The sequence below is a fragment of the Chiloscyllium plagiosum genome, chromosome 18 (genome assembly GCF_004010195.1).
Source record: "Chiloscyllium plagiosum isolate BGI_BamShark_2017 chromosome 18, ASM401019v2, whole genome shotgun sequence".
Lineage (NCBI taxonomy): Eukaryota > Metazoa > Chordata > Chondrichthyes > Orectolobiformes > Hemiscylliidae > Chiloscyllium > Chiloscyllium plagiosum.
In genome coordinates this window covers 12,896,868-12,920,022 of record NC_057727.1, presented here as the reverse complement: position 1 = coordinate 12,920,022, position 23,155 = coordinate 12,896,868, and the positions used below count along the sequence as shown (strand labels likewise).

Below are 23,155 nucleotides of genomic sequence, written 5' to 3'. Positions count from 1 at the left end.
TATGCCTTCCTTTATTGGCCAGAGTATTGAGTACAGGAGTTGGGAGGTCATGTTGCGGCTGTACAGGACATTGGTTAGGCCACTGTTGGAATATTGTGTGCAGTTCTGGTCTCCTTCCTATCAGAAAAATGCTGTGAAACTTGAAAGGGTTCAGAAAAGATTTACAAGGATGTTGCCAGGGTTGGAGGATTTGAGCTATAGGGAAAGACTGAACAGGCTGTGGCTGTTTTCCCTGGAGCGTCGGAGGATGAGGGGTGACCTTAGAGGTTTACAAAATTGAGGGGCATGGATAGGGTCAATAGACATGGTATTTTCCGTGGGGTGGAGGAGTCCAGAACTAGAGGGCATAGGTTTAGGGAGGTCGGGGAAAGACCTAAGGGCAACCTTTTCATGCAGAGGGTGGTACATGTATGGAATGAGCTGCCAGAAGAAGTGGTGGAGGCTGGTACAATTGCAACATTTAAGAGGCATTTGGATGGGTATACGAATAGGAAGGGTTTGGAGGGATATGGGCCGGGTGCTGGCAAGTGGGACCAGTTTGGGTTGTGATATCTGGTTGGCATGGTCGGGTTGGACTGAAGGGTCTGTTTTCATGCTGTACATCTCTATGACATTGTGAGCTTCAAAGATCTAGATGAAGTAGCAATACACAAAAAGCCAAGGCCAGACTGCGATACTGTCAACATCCGTGTAGGAGCAAAGTCAGAGCAAAACAAGTTAAGAGCCCTGAGAGACATTCAGTTCCAATGTGGAGAGGCTGAATAGGCTGGGGCTGTTTTCCCTGGAGCGTGGGATGGTGAGGGGTGACTTTATGGAGGTTTATAAAATCATGAAGGTCATGGATAGGGTGAATAGACAAGGTCTTTTCCCTGGGGTGGAGAAGTCCAGAGCTAGAGGACATAGGGAAAGATTTAAAAGGGATCTAAGGGGCAACATTTTCATGCAGAGGAAAGTGCGTGTGTGGAATGAGTTGCTGGAGGAAATGTTAGGGGCTGGGACAATTACAACGTTTAAAAGGTATCTGAATGGGAACGGTTTAGCGGGATATGGGCCAAGTGCTGGCAAGTGGGACTAGATTAGCTTAGGCTATCTGGTCAGCATGGACGAGCTGGACTGGAGGGTCTGTTTCCGTGCTGTACATCTGACTCTGTGACTCTAAAAGGCCCACTGGCTACCTTGAAAGGCTGTTTTCTTTTTTAAACCAGTTAATAACTGGTAATGTCATAGATTTACTTAATGTCAATGTCATTTTTAAGCAGAGCTTAAAATAGTTTGTAAAAGGACAAATTCACCTTGACTCAATGAACTATGTTCAAATTTAAAATATGGGTTTGATTTTCTGAATGTTGAAGCAGCAGGTTCAATTGCTGAATTTTAAGTTAAAAGGTTGTTGATTTTTATTTTGTACTGTGATATCCTTTTTTTTGAATTTTTTAAACTCGTGGGACGAGGGTCTTGCTGCTGAGGCCAGCATTATTGCCTATTTCTAATTGCTAAGCGGGCAGTTAAGAGTCAACCCCATTGCTGTGGTTCTGGAGTCACATATCAGCCAAGTTAGGATGACATTTTCCTTCCCGAAAAATCATTTGTGGGTTTTTCCAACAAACTACAATGGTTTCATGGTTATCATTAAACTCTTGATTCCAGTTTTTTTTATTGAATTCGTATTCCACCATCTGCCACAGCGGGATTTGAACCTAGATCCCCAGATAATTATCTGGATCTCTTAAACTGGGCTGTCCTCCCCTTAAATTCATGGGATTGTTATTGGTAAAGTCAGCATTTGTTGCTCTTCAGAAGGTTGTGATGAGTCGGCAGCTTGAAATACTGCATTCCATGTAGTTTAATGTCTGTGCATAATGATGGTGAGGAAGGGGTTTCCAGGTCTATAAAGAAATAATGTAGGTCTAAGTCAGAATAGTATGTAGTTTGGAGACTATCTTGCAAGTGCTGAAGTTCCTGTGCATCTTCTGACTTTGTCCTAGTTGGTTGAGGTCTCCAATCTGGAAGGTGGTGTTGAAGGTGGCTTGGTAAGCAGTGCCTCTTAGATGATATCTGCTGCTACTCTGCGACACTGTTGGAGAAAGTGAATGTTTGCCATGGATGGATGCTAGTTAGTTGGCTATTTTGTCATGGATCATATCAAGCTTTGTGTGGTTTGAATTATGTTCATCCAGGCAATTTGAATATTCTAGCACAGTTCTGACTCGTGGTGGGTAGGGAAAACAGGTTCTTCAGTGTTTAATTCAAAAGCACTGTTTTGCTTTTGTAGCCAATGTATTTATGGATATTTTGTAATCAACCTGGTCAGATGTTGTTTCACACATCTAGAACAGGTGGGACTTGAACCTGGGTCTGCTGGCTTAGGGTTAGGGACATTACCATTATACTGCAAGGATGCCCACCACAATATTTGTATGTGCAATTCGGTTTATGGTCAATGGAGGTAATTCCAGGATGCTGATAGTGGGGATTCAGTGATAGCAATGCCATAGAACATCAAGGATAGATAGTTAGATTCTCTTTTTAGTCGTTACCTTCGTGCTTGTGCGGCATTATTGTGAAAATGTTACTTCAGGCCAGCCCAAGTCTGAATATCATCATTGTTTTGCTGCATCTAGGCACGGATAGGAGTATAAGATTTAATGGACAAGTCTTTCTTTTGATGATCACACAGCACAGAAACATGTCTAATATCTCTGATGCTTCTTCATGGATAGCTTGCAAGTGTTGCACCAATTCTAACTGAGATGCAGTTCACAGATAAATAAATCTGTTTCAGGAAGCAGAGTAACTTCCAGGATCGGGATATATCATAGTGCTGTTTCTCAGATCTCCAAAGTTTTGTTTTTTTTCACAAAGATGTTCTATTTTGTTGAAGGTTAAAAGGGGACATCTTCTGTTTGACATATCTGACATTGTCAAAATCTTGGTCTGTAACAAAAAAAACTATCCCTGTCAGATACATTGGAACAGGAATGAGACTGGGGGAGGGGGGTGTTGAGATAACAAACAAACTAAGGGTCATGTGATCGCTGGGGTCATTCATTTTGTAAAATCCATTAAGTAACGCTACCCGTCCTTACTTGATAAGTGTTCAGTTCGAGCTCAGACCTTGGTTACATATTTGGATTTAAGCAGGTTGGTAAACAAAAAAATAATGAAATTAAATGTTAAACATTACACTGAGTCACTTGTATATTGGAAGGTAGTAATGCACTTTTTAAATATTTTGTTCCAGTACTATTATAACCCACAGACTCAGCAGTACATGTATTGGGATGGAGAGAAACAGACTTATTTGCCTGCCCCAGATCAAACTGCACAGCAAAGCAAAACAACCAGTGGGACTAAAAGTAAAGAGGGGAAAGAAAAGAAGGAAAAACCAAAGAGCAGGACAGCTCAACAGGTGAGAATTTTGTGGATAACTTGTGAACATGAATTAGTTCCCCCCTCCTCCTCCTTGTCTATTTTGGAAGGAAAGTGTTTTAAAAGGGGTAAGAGATTGCAAGTTTCACATACGGTCTGGGTACCTTCAAGCATACATAGCAAAAGATTAAATTACTTGCTGTATCCATATATTAAAAAACTAATAGAATGGTATCATTTGTCATGAAGGAAATTGAATATATCTGTTATGTTTCAATTGTATAGGGCGCTATTGAGACTGCATCTGGAGTATTGTTTGCTGTGTTGGTTACCTTACTTAAGGATCTATGTAGTTCAGAGACAGTTAACTACATCAATACCTGGAATGGGCAGGTTGTCTTCTCAGGAAACATTTATACAGGCTAGGCTTTTATCCACTAGAGTACAAAAGAGAAAGAAATTACTTGATTGAAACAAAATCTTGAATGATCCCGACAGGGTAGGTGTGTAGACGATGTTTCCTCATATGGGAGAATCTAGTAAAAAGGGTCAATGTATAAAAATCAGGTAAAATGGATGAGGAAAAGACAGTTTTGAAGATTTTGAGTCTTTGGAAATCTCTTCTTGGAAGGGTGGTGGAAGCAGAGGTATGTATACTCTTGGTAAGCAAAAGAGTTCAAAGGTTATCGGGTCAGAATATGAATTTGAGCTTACAATCAGGTCAGCTGTAATTTTGTTGAATGGCAGAATGGGTTGAGGGGCTGAATGACCTACTGACACAATAGAAATGTTACTGGAAGATGGAGTAATCAGCAGAATGATGTTTACTTTGTTTATTTCTTGTGGGGAATTCCTTATCTTAAAATGTTAAAACTCAAGAAGTTTGGTGCATGGTACTTGGGCAGTGACTATGTCATTACTCTGTTTGGACACATGGAAAGAAAAGTGGCCCACTAATGAAGAGTTTTGTTTTCTTTTCACCTGTAGATCGCCAAAGACATGGAACGATGGGCTAAGAGTCTAAATAAACAGAAAGATAACGTCAAAAGTGCTTTGCAGATGATTGCATCTAAAGAAGAGGAGAGGAGAGAATCTGCAGCAGCTGATGCAGGATTTGCTTTGTTTGAGAAAAGGGTATGTGGAATTTACAAATTGGAAATGGATGGAATACTAAACCACACACCAGGTGATTGCCTGGATAATATTTGGACAATGCTGTAACTTGGGTGCTAATGTATTTTGCTATTAACTGAAAGAGGACACTGAAAGAGCTGAAAAAGGATAAGGTGAATGATGGCGGAATCTCAAAATAAAAGCTGAACCTTTCTGTATATATTGTAAAAAGAACTACTAAATGGGGTCGGAGGATTAACTGAAGCCTCAGTACTATGCTTTCTGTTTACAAAAGAGAAACTTGAGGTAAATCCTAAACTTAAAACTAGATCAGAAATATTGTGAATATAAATTATAATATAAATACACAAAGGTCTGCAAATTAGCAGGATATCTATGGATATCTTGAAATCTGGTGAGAAATAGTGCAAGTGCAGCAAATGATAATTTGGAGTCTAATTGTAAATAATTAATTGAACTGAATATATTGTCACGTGTACCGAGGCTCAGAGAAAAGCTTTGTCTTGTGAGCAATACAGGTAAATCAGAGTTAAGCAGCATAGATACGGAAATAATAGGTAAACAGCTGCAAAAACAAAAACACAGGTACAGGCGAATGTTGCAGTGACTGTTGGGATAGGTTTGTCAGGACATCGGAATAGGTGATATCTCTCCACTGAAATTCTGCTCAAAGCAAATATAGGCATTGAGACAATCTGGAAGGGTTGTGTCATTGTCTGTTATCTTGGACTATCTCTTTAGAATCTGTGATGTCATTCAGTCCTTTCCATAGTCGCCGGTGTCCGTCTGGGTCTCTGGTTTGGATCGGTATTGGTCCTTGCCTGTCTTAATGGCTCTGCAAATGTCATACTTGTGTTTGAGTGGGTCTCCGGATCTGAAGGCCTCACGCCTAATGTATGGAGTAGGGGAGAATGGTTATTCTAATAGCCATTTTCAAGGTTATTGAATCATTGGAAATTACTCGTCAGCTAGTTTGGGGAAATGTTGCCATCTTCAATCATGGAATTTAAAAATAAAATCAAGCTATCTGTTTGAACAGAAGGAAATAATTTGATGCAGCAGATAACGCTGATTTTAGAAAGAGCAGTTATGCCAAATCGCCTGATTAGATTCTTAAGCTAATGGATACAGTAGGGGTATTTGAATGGACATGCAAATTATCTTTCAGAAAGCCTTTGTGCTAACAAGGATAATATAAAACTGGGAGAACATGTCAAAAGTTAGTGTACAATACCACTGTATTGGCTAGCTCTGTTGTTCACTGCATTCATGACTTGGATTTGGATCGAGATGGTGGTCCCTTGTTCGTGATTGTTAGATATGACCCATAACTAATACTGAGTACTAAAGGAAGTGGCAAGGAGATGTTGATATAGTGTTTGATTTAGGCAAATGAATGTTGTTGTTCAACACAATAAAGTGAGGTGGTCCATTTTTCATTTAGGGGAGAGGCTGGATGGTGTGGGATCTCAGATGTTAGGACTTTGAGTTTGTTTTCATAAGCAGTGTCTCATAGGTAAGACCATAAAGTGATGATGGAGTACTTTCTTTTACAAGTCAAGATATAATAATTGTATAAAATCTTTATACAATTTTCATATGAATATTCTGATCTTTTGGACAATGTACTAGAGAAAAGATGTTGATGCAGTGGAGCACAGATTCACTAAAACTGCCCATTCTGATCATTTGCGAAGAAAAATTGATTGTCTTTGCTATAACAGAAGATATTACATGATCTGATAAAGATCTTTTAAAATTATGAAGAATGCAATGTTTTGGAACCAAGGTGAGAGATCTAGAATACAGGAACATAAATGCAAGCTTAAATGTACAAGGTTTTGGATGGCCTGACTGTGGGAGGAACACCCTGATTGTGTTGTAATTTGTATACTACTTTATTGGGAATCGCTAGTGGCCAATGCTAAGTAATTACAGAAGTTGCTACAAAAACATAGAGCATCGAACAATGCAGCGCAGAACAGGCCCTTCGGCCCTCAATATTGTGCCGACCTGTGACCTAATCTAAGCCTATCCCATCATCATCCATGTGTTTATCCAAAGATTGTTAATTACATTAGGAGGCAGGGCATTCCACACCCTTACCACTCTGAGTAAAGAACCTGCCCCTGACATCTGTCTTAAATCTTTATCACCCTTCATTTTGTAGCTATGCCCCCTCATATAAGCTGATGACATCATCCTCGGAAAAAGACTTTCACAGTCTACCCTATTTAATCCTCTGATCATCTTCTATGTCTTTATCAAATCCCCTCTTAGCTGCCATATCTCCAATGAGAGAGACCCAAGTGTCTCAGCCTTTCCTCATAAGACCTTCCCTCAGACCAGGCAACATCCAGGCTCGAAACTTATGTATGCAGCCGCATTATGTTCCAAAATGTCCATAGCTTCTGACTTCATCTTAATTATTTTTCAAAGATGCAATATTTAAATTAATGTTTAATGTGTCTGTTGCAGGGGATGATGGAACGGCAGCCAATGGTACTTGAACCGTTCAGTGGTTTAGTGGAACACCTACGAGATGATGAAGAAAGTCCACTAAAGGTTTGAATGTCTTTCTTTCAAGTCTCAATATTGTTTCCTCCTTTCTAATTCTTCAAGCTTCCACTTTTCCAGGCTGGAGTTTCGTGATTGACTTAAAATATTTTGTAGCCCTCTATTGTTGCTAGTTCTGCTAAGTACTCCATTTCTTTGGAGCAGGGTAGTATCTTTGATTTTCATTATTTCTGTGATGATAGTCATGGAGAAGCATCAGAAATACAAAGTATTGAAGGACAATCATGCACTGCTCTGGCTGTGTCTGAAACCAGCTGAAATTTGAGTTTGAGCTGGATAGTAGTTATAGAAGTGAAGTATCAGTTTGAAAGATTTTTGAGATTTCCTTTATAAAAATAAGTGCTGGAGAAACATGGTGAGAGAAAGAGTCAATGGTTTGAAACCAATCTGACCATTCTTCAAAACTGCTTCTGTCCACATGTATAATACTTCAGCTTTTATTTGTGTTGTTTCCTTTTAACCACTAGTGTGTAGCTATCAATTTGCAAAGTGTAACTTGTAATACCGTGTACACAGGAACCACGATAATCTGAACGAGATGGGCGGGCACTATTTTGTTCTGATAATTGATCATTTCCTCTGAGGCTCAGTTTTCTGTGAAGTCTGCTCCCCATTCAGGAGACAAGGCAGCAGCACTCTGCACGCAAGACCCTGTCCGCTCCCACCCCCAACCCCGTCCAACCTTCTCCCCCCTCCCCCCCGCATCCCTATCCACGTGGGGGGGGGGTGTGTTAGGTTTCACCCCATGTAGAACTCCAGGGAAAGTGAGAGGTCAGTCATTTAGAGACGGTGCATGGACTGTCCAGGACTGCTCTCGGCAGCATTTCAGTGAGCCGAGTTTGTTTTTAATCATTGTACCTGTAAACAAAAGATGCGATCAGGGTTGAAATAGCTCTTTGACCTAATGTTTCTATCGGGACCTTGAGATCCCCGTCAGATAATCTGATATTCAGATAATCGAGGTTCCTCTGTATACAGGAGTAGGTAAAAGATGGAGTGCCAGTGCTAATCAATAATAGTATCACAGCTGCAGAAATGGAGCTCATCGAGGAAGGTTTGTCTACTAAGTCAGTGTGGGTGGAAGTCAGAAACAGGAAAGAAGCAGTCACTTTGGGAGATTTCTACAGACTCGCCAGTAGCAACAGAGACGGCGAGCAGATTGGGAGGCACATTTTGGAAAGGTGCAGAAGTAACAGGGTTGTTGCAATGGTTACTTTAATTTCCTAATATTGATTGGAACCTCCTTAGTTCAAATAAGGAGTTTTTGTCAGGTGTCCAGGAAGGGGTCCTGATTCGATACGTGGATAGGCCGACTACAGGGAAGGCCATGTTTGGTTTGGTGCTTGGCAGCGAACCTTGCCAGGTGTCTGATTTCTCATTGGAAGCGCAGTTCAGTGATAGTGATTACAGCTTCCTGATCTTTATGGAGAGGGATAGGAGCAGACAGTATGGGAAAGTATTTAATTGGGGTGGGGGGGGCGGGTGGGCAGGTAATTACCTTGCTGTTACGCAGGAACTGGGTCTCCTAAATTGGGAACGCATGTTCTCTGAAATGCGCAACAAATGTGGAGGCTGTTTAGGATGCACTTGCTGATGGTGCTGGACAGGTTTATCCATTGAGGCAAGGAAGGGATGGTAGGTTGAAAGAACCTTGAGTGACAAGGGATGTGGAACATCTAGTCAATGGAAGAAGGAAGCTTGCTTAGGTTTGAGGCAGGGATCAGATGGGGCTCTGTAGAGGGTTACATGGTAGCCAGGAAGGAACTGAAGAATGGACTTAAGAAAACTCGAAGGTGGCATGATAAAGCATTAGCGGGGAAGATTAAGGAAAACTCTGAGATGTTCCACACTTATGTGAGGAACTAAAGGCCAGAGTGAGGGTAGGTCCAATCAGGAATAGTGAAGTCAACTTGTGCCTGGAGTCTGAGGAGGTTGGAGAGGTCCTTAATAATTACTTCAGTGTTCACAACTGAGAGGGACCTTGTGGTTTGTGAGAATAGTGTGAATCAGGCTGATTATGCTCAAACGCGTTGATGTTAAGAAGGACGATGTGCTGAAAATTTTGAAAAACGTGAGGATACGTCCCCTGGGCCAGATGAGATATACCCAAGGTTACTGCAGGAAGCGAGGAATGAGATTTGGCAATGATCTTTGTGTCTTCAATGTCCACTGGAGTAGTGCCAGATGTTTGGAAGGTGGTAAATGTTCCCTTGTTCAAGAAAGGGAATCGGGATATTCCTGGGAATTACAGACCAGTCAGACTTATGTCAGTGGTGGGTAAATTATTGGCAAGTGTTGAGAGACAGGATAATTTGGAAAGCCATAGTTTGATTAGAGGTAGTCAGCATGGCATTGAGAGGCACAAGTCATACCTTACAAGCGTTGTTGAATTTTTTGAGAGTGTGAACAAACACATTGAAAGTGGAGCAGTGGATGCAGTGTATGTGAATTTTAGTAAGGCTTTTGATAAGATTAGGAGAAAGTGAGGACTGCAGATGCTGGAGATCAGAGCTTAAAAATGTGTTGCTGGAAAAGCGCAGCAGGTCAGGCAGCATCAAAGGAACAGGAGAATCGACGTTTCGGGCATAAACCCGAGGAAGGGCTTATGCCCAAAATGTCGATTCTCCTGTTCCTTTGATGCTGCCTGACCTGCTGCGCTTTTCCAGCAACGCATTTTTAAGTTTTGATAAGATTACCCATGGTAGGCTCATGCAGAAAGTAAGGAGGCATGGTATACAGGGAAACCTAGCTGCCTGGACACGGAATTGGCTGGCCCATAGAAAACAGAGGGTAGTAGAAAATATTCAGCCTGGAGCTTGGTGACCAGTGGTGTTCCGCAGGGATCTGTCCCAGGACCTGTACTGTGATTTTTATAAATGACTTGGATGAGGAAGTGGGATGGTGGATTAGTAAGTTTGCCTGTCGCACAAATGTTGGGAGTTGTGGATAGTGTGGAGGGCTGTTGTAGGTTGCATCGGGACGTTGACAGGATGCAGAACTGGGCTGATAAGTGGCAGGTGGAGTTCAACCTCAAGTGTGATTGTGATTCATTTTGGAAGGTTGAATTTGAATGCAGATTAAAGGCAGGATTTTTGGCAGTGTAGAGGAACAAAGGGATCTTGGGGTCCGTGTCCATAGATCCCTTTAAAGTTGCCACCCAAGTTGATAGAGGTGTTAACAAGGAGTATGGTGTGTTGGCATTCATTAGCAGGGGGATTGAGTTTTAAGAGCCGCAAGGTTTTGCTGTAGCTCTATAAAGCAGTGGTCAGACCGCACTTGGAATATAGTGTTCAATCCTGACCTCATTGTTGGAAAGATGTGGAAGCTTTAGGGATGAAGCTTTAGAGAGGAGATTTATCTGGATGCTGCCTGGATTGGAGGACACGCTTTATGAAGAAAGGTTGATGGAGCTTGGGCTTTTCTCATTGGAGCGAAGAAGAATGAGAGGTGACTTGAAAGAGGTGTACAAAATAATGATAGGCATTGATAGAGTGGATAGTCGGTGACTTTTTCTTAGGATGAAAGTGGCAATCACAAGGGGACATAATTTTAAGATGATTCCAATCTGCCAGTAGTCCCACTCCACTCCAGGTGTTCCAGTCCGCCAACTGTTGTGCTCCGTTCCTAGTTTTACCATAATTTGTAGTTGTTTCTGTATTTGTTTAGAAATCGTGAGCAGAAGTCTAATTGATATGAATTTTGACGGGCATTAATTTCAGCCATTCAAAATAGTGTCTATGTAATAGTAGATCCTATAAATTTAACATTAAAAAGTAGTCAAAATTTGACCATTACTTGAGAGTATTTCTAGTATTCACAAACTTGTGAAAATTATGAAGTGTACAAACCTTAAGAATAAATTTCGATCATTGATTTATGTAATTGGAAATCTTCAATGATCTCGAACTGGCAGCACAGTGGCTCAGCGGTTAGCACTGCTGCCTCACAGTACCAGGGACCCGGGTTCAATTCCAGTCTTGGGTGACTCTGTGGAGTTTGCACATTCTCCCCATATCTGCGTGGGTTTCCTCCCACAGTTCAAAGATGTGCAGGTTAGGTGAATTGGTTGTGCTAAATTGCCCATAGTGTTCAGGGAAGCATAGGATAGGTAGGGGTAAATGTAGGGGAATGGGTCTGGGTGGGATACTCTCCGGAGAGTTGGTGTGGATTTGTTGGGCCGGAGGGCCTTTTTTCACACAGTAGGGATTCTTTTTTTAAAAACTGCTTCTGTTGTATCAAGATTTCGTGTGAATTGACTGGAATTTTGCTGGTTAAAGACCATATTGAGAAATTGCACAGTTCGTTGTTTACGTTTCCTTTTCTGTTAAAATAGTTTACATTTATACTGTTCTTTACTTTTCCATTTTTGATGTACTTCTGTGCTAATATTGAAGTAACATTTGTGGTGCTTGATTATCTTTTGACATTTCTCTGTTCATTGAATAATTAAAATGGGAACAGTTGGCTTAAAAGATGCATGTATCAGACTGAAGCTTGATATCCATCTTATAGAGAAAATCCAGTCCGCTACAGGGTCTTGTAGCATCATACAGTGGAGAAAGTGAAGAGGAGGAGCAAGAGACAGTCCAAGAACTGGAAGAAAAGCTGACAGATTGGAACAAAATAGCCTGTCTGCTGTGCAGAAGACAGTTTCCTAACAAAGAGGCACTTACTCGGCATCAGCAACTCTCTGACCTCCACAGGGTAATAAGAGCAAAGCTAATGTGTGCATTCTACAAAAGTAAAGCAATAAGATTTCAGTTGTCTGAATTTTTATTTTGTCATTTATTAATTCCAAGTTGAAATTGTTCCCCTTTGAAATTGAGTCTGTGAACATAATTTTACTTGATCTGTAGTCTGTGGTCTATTGGTCTATGATGAGAAATCATGCACCACTCTGACTTGTACCCAAAAAGATGCACTGGAAATGAATCTGAGACCAAAGAATGAAGGAAATTACTATGTTCTTAACAGATAGTTATAGGAAGGAAAACAGATATGCAAAATTCTACAATAAGTTGGCTGTTTTTAAAAAAAAAATTGCTTTACAACTCTACAAGCCATAGACTTGAAACTGTATACACTGGCAAAATGCATTGTTCTTGCATATACACTGCAGTTAATTTTAAGTTCTATAAATTCACATTGCTTTATTTTACGTTTAACGAATTATCATTTATTTGTAGTCTATTATTAAATATTTTCTCTTTTTACCTACAGCAAAATTTGGAAATTCGTAGAAGGTCGAGAATGTCTGACCGGGAACTTGAGGCATTAGAAAAATCAGAAAATGAAGTACGTTCTCTTGCAATTCAAGCAACTAAAGCAAAGAGCTCTGATAATTGATACAGCTGCCACCATTCAGTGATAGTAACCAATAACATGTCAGATTTCCTTAATCCTGTTAGGGTTAAAGGAAAGGCTGGTCGGTGTTGGGAATGCTGGATGACTTAAAAAAAAATTGGCATTTTGGTTAAGAAAAAGAAGGAAGCAATGTCCAGTGAAGACCCGATAGATCGAATTAATCATTCATTTATAAAGTCAGAAAGTATGGGATACAGGGAGATTTGGCTATCTGGATTCAGAATTGGCTGGCTGACAGAAGGCAGAGAGTGGTTGTGGATGGACAGTATTCTGCCTGGGGTCAGTGTTGAGTGGGGTCCCGCAGGGCTCAATTCTTGGGCCTCTGCTCTTTGTAGTTTTTGTAAATGACTTGGATGAGGAGATTATGGGGTGGGTTAGTAAATTTGCAGATGAGACAAAGATTGGAGGTGTCATCAATAGTATAGAGGGCTGCTGCAGCATGACATAGACAGGATGCAGAGCTGGGCTGAGAAATGGCAGACAGAGTTCAACCTGGATAAATGCGTAGTGATGCAATTTGGAAGGTCGAATGCGAATGCTGAATATTTGATTAAAGAGAGGATTCTTGGCAGTGTGGAGGAACAGAGGAATCTGGGTGTGCTAGTACATAGATTCCTCAAAGTTGCCACTCAAGTGGATAGGGTTATTAAGAAAGCGTATGGTGTTTTGGCTTTCGTAAACAGGGAAATAGAGTTTAAGAGTTGCGAGGTTTTGCTACAGTTCTACAAGTCCCTGGTGAGACCACATTTGAAATAGTGTTCGGTTCTGGTCGCCCTACTATAGGAAAGATACAGTTGTTTTGGAGAAGGCCATGAGAAGGTTTATCAGGACGGTCTGGAGAGCTTGTCTTATGAAGAAAGGTTGAATAAGCTCAGACTTTTCTCTCTGGAGTGGAGGAAGAGAGGAGACCTGATTGAGGTGTACAAAATAATGAGAGGATTGAATGGTCAATAGCCAGGGACTCTTCCCCAGGGCAGGATTGACTGGTACGAGGAGTCATAGTTTGAAGATATCAAGAGGAACGTATAAAGGAGACGTCAGAGGTAGGTTCTTTATGCGTTGCCAGCTGTGGTGGTGGAAACAGAGTCATTGGGGACATTTAAGTGACTGCTGGACATGCGCATGGATAGTAGTGAATTGAGGGGTGTGTAGGTTAAGTTGTTATATTGTACATTTAGGATTAAACCTCGGCACAACATCGTGGGCCAAAGAGCCTGTTCTGTGCTCTACCTTTCTATGTTCTAAGCCTTAAAGTATAAAGGCAGTAGGAGTATACTTAAGAGGGAAATCAGGAGGTCAAAAAGAGGACATGAGATAGCTGTGGCAAATAGAATTAAGGGGAATCCAAAGGGTTTTTACAATATACTTAAGGACAAAAGAGTAACTAGGGAGAGAATAAGACCCCCAAGATCATCAAGGTGGACTTTGTGTGTAGCCACTGGAGATGGGGGAGATATGAAATGGGTATTTTGCATCAGTGTTTACTGTGGAGAAGGTTATGGAAGATATAGAATGTCAGGAAATAGGTGGTGACATCTTGAAAAATGTCCATATTACAGACGAGGAAGTGCTGGATGTCTTGAAATGCATATAAGTGGATAAATCGCCAGGACTTGATCAGGTGTACCCTTGAACTCTGTGGGAAGCTAGGGAAGTGATTACTGGGCTCCTTGCTGAGATATTTATATTGTCGATAGTCACAGGTGAGGTGCCGGAAGACTGGAGGTTGGCTAACATGGTGCCACTATTTAAGGTGGTAAGGACAAGCCAGGGAAATCCAGACCAGTGAGGCTGACATCGGTGGTGGGCATGTTGTTGCAGGGAATCCTGAGAGACAGGATAGAAATGTATTTGGAAAGGCAAGGACTGATTAGGCATAGTCGACATGGCTTTGTGCATGGAAAATCATTTCTCTCAAACTTGATTGAGGTTTTTGAAGAAGTAAGAGGATTGATGAGGGCAAAGTGTTGGACTTGATCTACATGGACTTCAATAAGGTGTTTGACAAGGTTCCCCATGCAAGGTTACATCACCTGGAATAAAGGGAGAACTAGCCATTTGGATAAAGAACTGGCTCAAGGGTAGAAGACAGGGTGGTGGAGGAGTGTTATTTTTCAGACTGGAGGCCTGTGACCAGTGGAGTGCCACGAGGATCGGTGCTGGGTCCACCACTATTTGTCATTTATATAAATGATTTGGATGTGAGCGTAAGAGAGATAGTGAGTTTGCAGATGACACCAAAATTGGAGGTGTAGTTGACAGCGAAGAAGGTTACGTCAGATGAACACTGGATCTTGGTTAGATGGGCCAATGGGTTGAGGAGTGGCAGATGGAGCTTAATTTAGATAACTGCGAGGTGCTGCATTTTGGGAAAGCAAATCTTAGCAGGACTTATACACTTCATGGTAAGGTCCTAAGGAGTGATGCTGAACAGAGAGACCTTGGAGTGCGGGCTCATAGTGGAGTCACAGGTAGAAAGGAAAGCAAAGATGGCTTTTGTTATGCTTTCCTTTATTGGTCAGAGCATTGAGTACAGGAGTTGGGAGGTTATATTGCAGCTGTACAGAACATGGGTTAGGCCACTTTTGGAATACAGTGGAACCTTGATTATCCGAATGAGACCGGTGGGCACTGTTTCGTTCGGATGTCTGATTATTCGGTGAATTGATTCAGTGCCTCACCTGGGGCTTGGTTTTCTGTTAAGTCTGATCCCTGTTCAGGAGACTAAGCAGGAGCAGACTGTGTGAACCCCTGCCCGCCCCCCCAACTCTGTCCAACACCCCCTCTCCAGGGCAGCCAAGCTGGACACCAACAACAAGACTGCTGCCGCCGCCTTTTGGGAGAGTGAATCTCCAAATAGCATGAGCACACAACTTTTTACTGTCACATTTTGACAGGTTCCAACTTTGCCCTGCACAGGGCAATGTTGAGATTATCTCTGGAAGGGGAGTTTAGGATACATGCCTGTGTAGAACTCCAGGCAAAGTGTCAGGAGAGAGCAAGTGGGTTGAATGTCAGTCATTTGGAGACGGTGCCTGGGCTCTCATCAGTCCAGGACTGTTCTCGGCAGCATTTCAGTAAGCCAAGTTCACTTTTAATTGCTGTAAATAAAAGACTCAATCAGTGTTGGAAATGCATCTTTGATGTAATGTTTCTACCAGGACCTCTATCTCCTTTGGATAATCAGATATTCGGATAATTGAGGTTCTTCTGTATTGCATGCAATTCTGGTCTTCCTATCGGAAAGATGCTTTGAAACTTGAAAGGGTTCAGAAAAGCTTTACAAGGATGTTGCCAGAGTTAGAGGATTTATGGAGAGGTTGAATAGTCTGGGGCTGTTTTCCTTGGAGTGTCTGATGCTGAGGGGTGATCTAATAGAGGTTTATAAAATCATGAGGGGCATGGATAGGATCAGTAGACAAGGTTTTTTCCCTGGTGTGTGGGAGTCCAGAACTAGAGGGCATAGTTTTAGGGTGAGGGAAAAGATAAAAAAGACCTAAGGGGCAACTTTTTCACAGAGGGTGGTGCATGTATGGAATGAGTTACCAGAGGAAGTGGTGGAGCCTAGAACAATTGCAACATTTAAAAGGCATCTGGATGGGTATATGAATAGGAAGGGTTTGGAGGGATATGGGCCCTTCAGTTGGGACTTGATTGGTTGGGATATCCGGTCAGCATGGATAAGTTGGACTGAAGGGTCTGTTTCTGTGCTGTACATCTCTATGACTCTAAATGGCGATGGCTAGCATGAGGGGGACATAGCTTTAAATTGAGGGGTGATAGATATAGGACAGATGTCAGAGGTCATTTCTTTACTCAGTAGTAGGGGCATGGAAAGCACTGCTTGCAACAGCAGTGGACTCCCCTCATTGTCTGTGAACCCTGCACTGCCTGATTCTATCTCCTACGAAAGATTCACAAACTTGACTTTCCTGGTTGACCTAATGTCTCAGCCTGCGCCTGTCCCAGTGAACGGATCTCTGCATACTTTGACACTGTCCTGTTCCCCTTAGTCCAGGAACTTCCCACCTATGTTTGGGACACCACCCATGCCTGTTGCCACCACCAAGATGTTTGTTTCCCTGGCCCCCAATGCTTTATCTTCACCATGGACATCCAGACCCTGAACACCAATCCGCCACAACAAAGGCCACAAAGCACTCGGTTTCTTCCTGTCATGCCGTCCCAACCAGTACCCTTCCACCAACACACTTGTTTGTCTGGCTGGTCTGGTCCTCACCCTCAACAACTTCTCCTTCCAATCCTCCCACTTCCTCCAAGCCAAAGTGGTAGCAATGGGCACCTTCATGGGACCCAGCTGTGCCTACCTCTTTGTCGGGTACGTGGAACAGTCCATCTTCCACAATTACACCGGCACCACCTCCCACCTATCCCTCCGCTATATCAATGACTGTATCTGTGCCACCACGTGCTCCCATGAGGAGGTTGTACTGTTCATTACCAAAACCTTCCACCCTGACCTCCAATTCCCCTGGACCATCTTGGAAACCTCCCTCCTCTTCCTGGACCCTTCAATCACGGACAGGACTGGCGACAGATTAACCACGGACATCTACTATAAGCCCACTGACCCCCACAGCTGCTTAGACTATACCTCCCACGCCATTCCTTCTTCCCAATTCCTCCCCTGCAATTCCCTTGCCTTCATCCAAGGCCCCAAAGGATCCTTCCACATTTCACATAAATTTACCTATACCTCTGCCAGTGTCATCTACTGTGTCCATTGTACAGTGGTCTTCTCTACATAAGGGTGACAGGACGTCGCCTTGCGGATCATTTCAGAGAACATCTCTGGGACAACGCACCGACTAACCCCACTGCCATGGTTGAACACTTCAACTCCCCTTCCCGTTCTGTCAAGGGCATGCAGGTCCTGGGCCACCTCCATCGCCAAACCGTTACCACCCGACGCCTGGAGGAAGAACACCATTTTACGCCTTGGGACCCTGCAACCACACGGGATGAATGTGGACTTTAATAGTTTCCTCATTTTCTCTCCCCCCCCCCCCCTCCCTCCCTCCCCTCCACCTATCACCACCTTCCTTACCTTCATCTACCCATCACTTTCTCAGCTACCTTCCCCCAACTTTCCCATTTATCTCTCAGGCCCACAAGCCTCATTCCTTTTCCAGCACCACACTCTCGACTGGCCAACTTTAAGGACATTTAAATGGTCATTGGATAGGCATATGAGCAAGAATGAAATAGTGTAGGTTAGTTTGGTTTCACAGGTTTGTGCAACATCGGGGGTCGAAGGGCCTATATTGCACTGTTCTATTTCATATGTATGTTGACAACGCTTACCTCGCAATCTCTCTCTTTTCCATTGTCTCCAGTATTTGTTGCTTTTGTGTGATCCAGTATCAATTGTGGGAGAAATATTATCTTATCAAATTCAGTGATACCAAAGCCATTGACAGTTTGGTCTCTGAGACATATTTCATTCTCCAGCCACATTCTCCCTTTCCATTTTCTGAGGCTGAACTGAAACTCTTTACATTTTGTCATGTTTCACGTTGAGCTGAGCTTCTATTATCAATATGATCTACTTCCACCTTCTCATTTTAGCCTGTCTCATTCTGTGCTGTTGTTACACTTATGCATCTTTGCATATTCCAGTGATCTATTGCCTGGTGTCTCATTCTCCAAGTTCTGTATTTCTTAATTGCAAGATCTGCAATCTGTTCCCTAAAGCACACAGTCACATTACACCAGTGTGTGTTGGTTGACCAAAGTTGGCTAGGGCCACTTTGATTTGAAATTCTTGACTTTGTGAAATTACTCCATGCTGTTGTCCCTCCTGATTTCTGTAGCCCCTCAAACTGTACAACACTTACCTGTTCACTCGTCCAATTCTGATCTCTTGCTCATTACCAGTTTCCTTTGGTAATCATACCTAGCCCACAAGCTAGGCAGTTGTTTCTGATACCTTCTTGATTTAGGTGCTCATTAAAACCTGCCCCTCAGACTAGTTGGTTGCAGTATCTCTGACTGCCTCATTGGATAATATTTCTGTCAAATGCTTTGGGCTGATTTGCTTTTTTAAAGGTAAAAACAATGAATGCAGATGCTGGAAACCAGATTCTGAATTAGTGGTGCTGGAAGAGCACAGCAGTTCAGGCAGCAGGTCTACAAGTAGAAGTTATTTGCAATAACTGGATTGAGTACGTGTAATTTGAAACACCTTGAAGCGAATGCAAATTAATGCCACGCGGGCTTTAACTATTTTTGCATCAAATTATTTTTAAGACTTAACTGAAATGAATTAATACCACAACCGATCTTTAAGCACTGCTTTCCCTACCCATGGTTAGATGAAATATCGAGACAGAGCAGCAGAAAGAAGAGAAAAGTATGGAATCCCAGAACCTCCAGAACCCAAGAGGAAGAGGTTTAATCATGCTGCCACCATGTAAGTTTTTGTCATTATTTTCAGGTGTGTCTAATTTGTCTTAAATGACTAATAAATCCTGATCAAAGCGAGAACTTGATTTGAGTATTAACTAATCTTTGTCCAGTTCCTTCTGCTTTTTCATTTTAGAAAAGGTTTTTGAATAGGAATTTTATTTCTAAGTTGCTGATGTCAATTCCTCTTTTGTTAATTGAATTTTTAAAAAATATATAACCAGGCAGCCAATTAAAATTGAAGGAATTATTTAACTTGGTGTGATGAAAAATGCAGTGGGAAGAAATGAATAGAAAGCAACATGCAGTTGCTAGCTGGTTTGCAAAAATGATCAGAACTGAAATCCACGTTAATATGCTTTGATAACTTGGAGTCATAGACCTATGCAACATGGAAACAGATCCTTCAGTTCAACTGGTCCATGCCGACGAGATATCTTCAATTTAATCTGGGGTTCCATTTGCCAGCATTTGGCCCATATTTCTCCAATCCCTTCCTATTTGTATACCCATCCAGATGCCTTTTTAAATGTTGTAATTGTACTAACCTCAACCACTTCCTCTAGCAGCTTATTCTAAACATGTACCACCCTCTGTGTGAAAAGGTTGCTCCTAAAATGACTTAAGTCTTTCTGCCTTCACCTTAAACCTATATCCTCTAGTTTTAGACTCCCCTACCATGGCATATCACCTTATCCATGTCCCTCATTAGTTACCTTAGTTAGAATTAGAAAATAATCTGACTTTTTGAGCAAACACATTGTTTTCTTTCAGTTGTCTAATTTGAGTAACTGGATCATTTTAATCCTCTAATGCTAAAATTATTGATTCATCAGAAGTATGCTTTATTTCACAAATGAACAGGCCTAAACCTCAGATTTAATTTAGGGCAACACCTAGAAGGGAACCTCCCTTGAAGGAAAACAAGTAATTTCTAAGGGCATGAAAGCAAAGCTGGCAAAGGTAAACTGGCAATTTAGGTTAAGGGACAGGTCAGTAGGGATGCAGTGCCAAACATTCTAGAAAGCACAGACATTGACTCGCATTCTCTCTGTGGATGCTGCCTTGACCCCCTGTGATTTCAAGCATATTGTGTTTTCAATACAGGTTCCACCATATGCAGTAATTTGCTCCTGCAGAATAAATAAGATTATAGATAAGCAGGTTTCTAAGGGATGGATCTACCATCAATGTATGAAACTCAAAAGTCAGACAATTGTGCAAAGATAGGTGACAGGTCAGAAAATTGGACAGATTATCTAAAACAGCAAATTAATCTTTTAGTAATTATAAATAGCAAAGAGAAAATTAGTCAAAAATATAAAAACCAGAAATGTTGATTTTTTTTTTGAAGTTACCAAACTTAAGTGAGTTATCCAGTCCCTGGATCCTGATGAATTTCATCCTAAGGTCTTAGAAGAAGCTAGTGAGAATTTATACATTTGATTTAATTTTCCAAAATTCATTAGATTTGGGTAAAGTTCTTTCATATTGAACTCATTGATTAAATACATGGAACATGAGTCGCTTGATAACTGTAGTAGTATTAATAAATATGAAACCAATGCTTCCAATTTATCCATTGCCACCTTTCAACTTTTTTTGAAAGTGTTTGGTTCTTGTCTCTCACAAGCTGTTCCTTTTTAACAAGGTTGTGTTTGGCTTATGTTCTTCTGGTTTTAGAGCCAAGAACTAGGGAGTATGGTCTCAGTTTAAGAAATGAGTCATGAGCACTGAGTTTAAAAATGTTTCCGCTTGGAACCGAATGTGAATCATTGAATTATTTCTCCAGGAGTTGTGCATGCTCACTGGGTTTATTCAAAACAGCAATCCATGTTTTTGAATTGTAAGAAGGTTTGGAAGTTAAGTGAGAAACTATTTGGGAATCAATCATGGAGTTTCGTAAATGCCAGAGCAAGCTTGTGGCTTATTCTTCTTGTATTCTTGGAACATAGAATTAAGCCATTTAGCCTGTCAGTCCAGCTTCTTTCAGTTAGATATGCCTGATCATTCACCTTAATGCCATTTCCCACATTGCCTCATATCTCTTGGTGCCATTGTTAATCAGAAAGCTCCCCAGTTCTCTTGTGAATTTGCTCAATAATTGAGGTTCTATGGCTCTCTAGGGTAGAGAATTATACAACTCACCACTCTCCTTTTCAGTTGTAAATGTCCTATCCCTTATTCTGAGACTATCCCTTGGTCTAGACATACCAACCAAAGAACATCCAGCCTGTCACACCCTGCTGAGGATTTATACGTTTCACTGAAGTCACCTTATTTCAATTAGATTATTTCAAAGAATCTTATTTTTATGTGACTAGTATTGGGTTGACACCACACCAGATGTAAAGGTTATTATTTCAGAATTCTCAGCACTTGAAGGATTTAGCAGGTATTGTGGTGAATTGCTTCTATATTAAATAACCTTTCTTGAAAAGGGTTAAAGAATATTGGGGTGAAAATCCTGTTACATAACAAACATTTTCAAATGAACAAATTGAACGCATTTTCTGACAGTATTGAGTTCTGTGCTTATGAAGATCAGAAACCAAAATATGTTTTCATTGCAACAGTGATTTTGAACAGCCAACAAAAAATGGTATTAACAGTGACAACATTGGGAGCAGAATGCTTCAGGCAATGGGTTGGAAAGAAGGCTCGGGGCTGGGTCGAAATCAGCAAGGTATTACAGCACCTATACAGGTATGGTACTTTGTTTTCTATTTTTTCAATTATGGTCATTTGATGTAATTACCATTTAATATCAGTGATTGTTTGATTCACAAAGCTAATGCCTTGATATCAATAAATGTTTTGTTCTTGATTAATACATTCACAATTTTGAGAAATTGAAGTCTCCCAAGTTAATTTTCACTCTGCATTTGGTGGTCATGGCCAGCGTGATATTTTGGAATACTACCTGATTTGAAGCTGTTTCTGAAAAGGATAGATTAAGAGCCAGTTGTGATGCTCACACTGTTGAGTTGCCGGGTACCTGCTGTTCACAGCCAGCTGGTCTATTACTTATAAAACTACTGTAATTAATCACTAATGAGAGAGGAATAGGCGTGGAGTGATATTTGAGAATAAGGTTATTTGGACATTCATACAGTTCCCTAACTACAATTAAGTCATTTTGATTTTTACCTGTGCATAGTAAGGCATTGAACTTGGGATATTAAGCCCACTTATTTCTGATCATAGTCGATGTACTAGTATCTACATATGATTTCTCCTGCATCTTAGCATATTCTGTGGCCCAATTTACTGTTTAATAAAATGGATCTACTTATTGAGTGGTTTGGTGGAGACTAACTATATTTACATAGACAATATTTTTGGTTGGATTTCTGTGGTATTCTGCATGGCTGCCAATTAAAGCAGCATTTTGAGACAAATGGGCTAACAATCTGCCCCAAGATGTTTTGAACTTGTCTTTCAAACAATCTTCCAAGATTTGAGCTGGGGTGGGAGTAGGATGATAAAATTCAGCAATTTTTTCAAAATATCTATAAATCAGATGTATTTGTTCAGTGTAATTGTGAAACTGGCATTCCTGTACCAATTCAATTATGTTCGCGATGAGGGTGGAATCTGCAAAGTAGAATAATGGAAGTTTATTTAAACATTTGTGGTGTTGGCATGAATGCTCGTCAAAATATAGTCAAATATATGGTGAGGAATTATTAGCTACTATTAGCTGTCAACCTTTCAATATGGAAATATTCTACCTTTGTAACTGGGGAGTCATGAGAGGCTGTAGTTCTACTTAAGTAATTGTTCATGTCTGAATGAACCCAAGATCTAATTCCATAACAGTTTGACTGCTTGGTACTTTTATCCTTGTTTAGTTTGGTAGGAATGGGGAACATTTGAACATTTTTGAACTTGCATTATTTCTAAAGCATTCAGTTCAATTGATATTTGATTTCAGGCTCAAACAAGGATGAAAGGTGCTGGTTTGGGAGCACGAGGAAGTTCATATGGTGTTACTACTTCAGATTCCTACAAAGATGCTGTTAAAAAAGCTATGTTTACAAGATTTAATGAATTGGAGTAATTTGAAAGTGACTGTACATATGTAAATACTTTTTCCTAATTTTTGCTACTGGATATTTACTTGAGTAAACAGTGCAATTTGTCTGTAGGAAATGTAATTTTTTGATGCTTTGGTTAAATCTTATTTATGTTAAATGTACAATGTACATTTTGTATTGTCCATCAAGTGTATAATAATGTATCTACTGTTTTTTTTGCAGAATAAATTTTGAAAAGAATCCAA

At 41.0% G+C, this 23,155-nt stretch overlaps 1 protein-coding gene across 1 annotated transcript in view; it reads left to right on the top strand.

The window, feature by feature from the left end:
• LOC122558857 (RNA-binding protein 5-like) overlaps positions 1–23,155 on the top strand; it is a 38,837-nt gene extending 15,682 nt beyond the window's left edge. The window contains exons 13-20 of the mRNA XM_043707709.1: positions 3,242–3,409; positions 4,357–4,503; positions 6,982–7,068; positions 11,593–11,784; positions 12,301–12,375; positions 18,780–18,877; positions 21,447–21,576; positions 22,808–23,155. Of these exons, the coding sequence (XP_043563644.1) occupies positions 3,242–3,409; positions 4,357–4,503; positions 6,982–7,068; positions 11,593–11,784; positions 12,301–12,375; positions 18,780–18,877; positions 21,447–21,576; positions 22,808–22,933 (1,023 nt within the window). The 3' untranslated portion in view covers positions 22,934–23,155. The remainder of the gene's footprint in view (positions 1–3,241; positions 3,410–4,356; positions 4,504–6,981; positions 7,069–11,592; positions 11,785–12,300; positions 12,376–18,779; positions 18,878–21,446; positions 21,577–22,807) is intronic.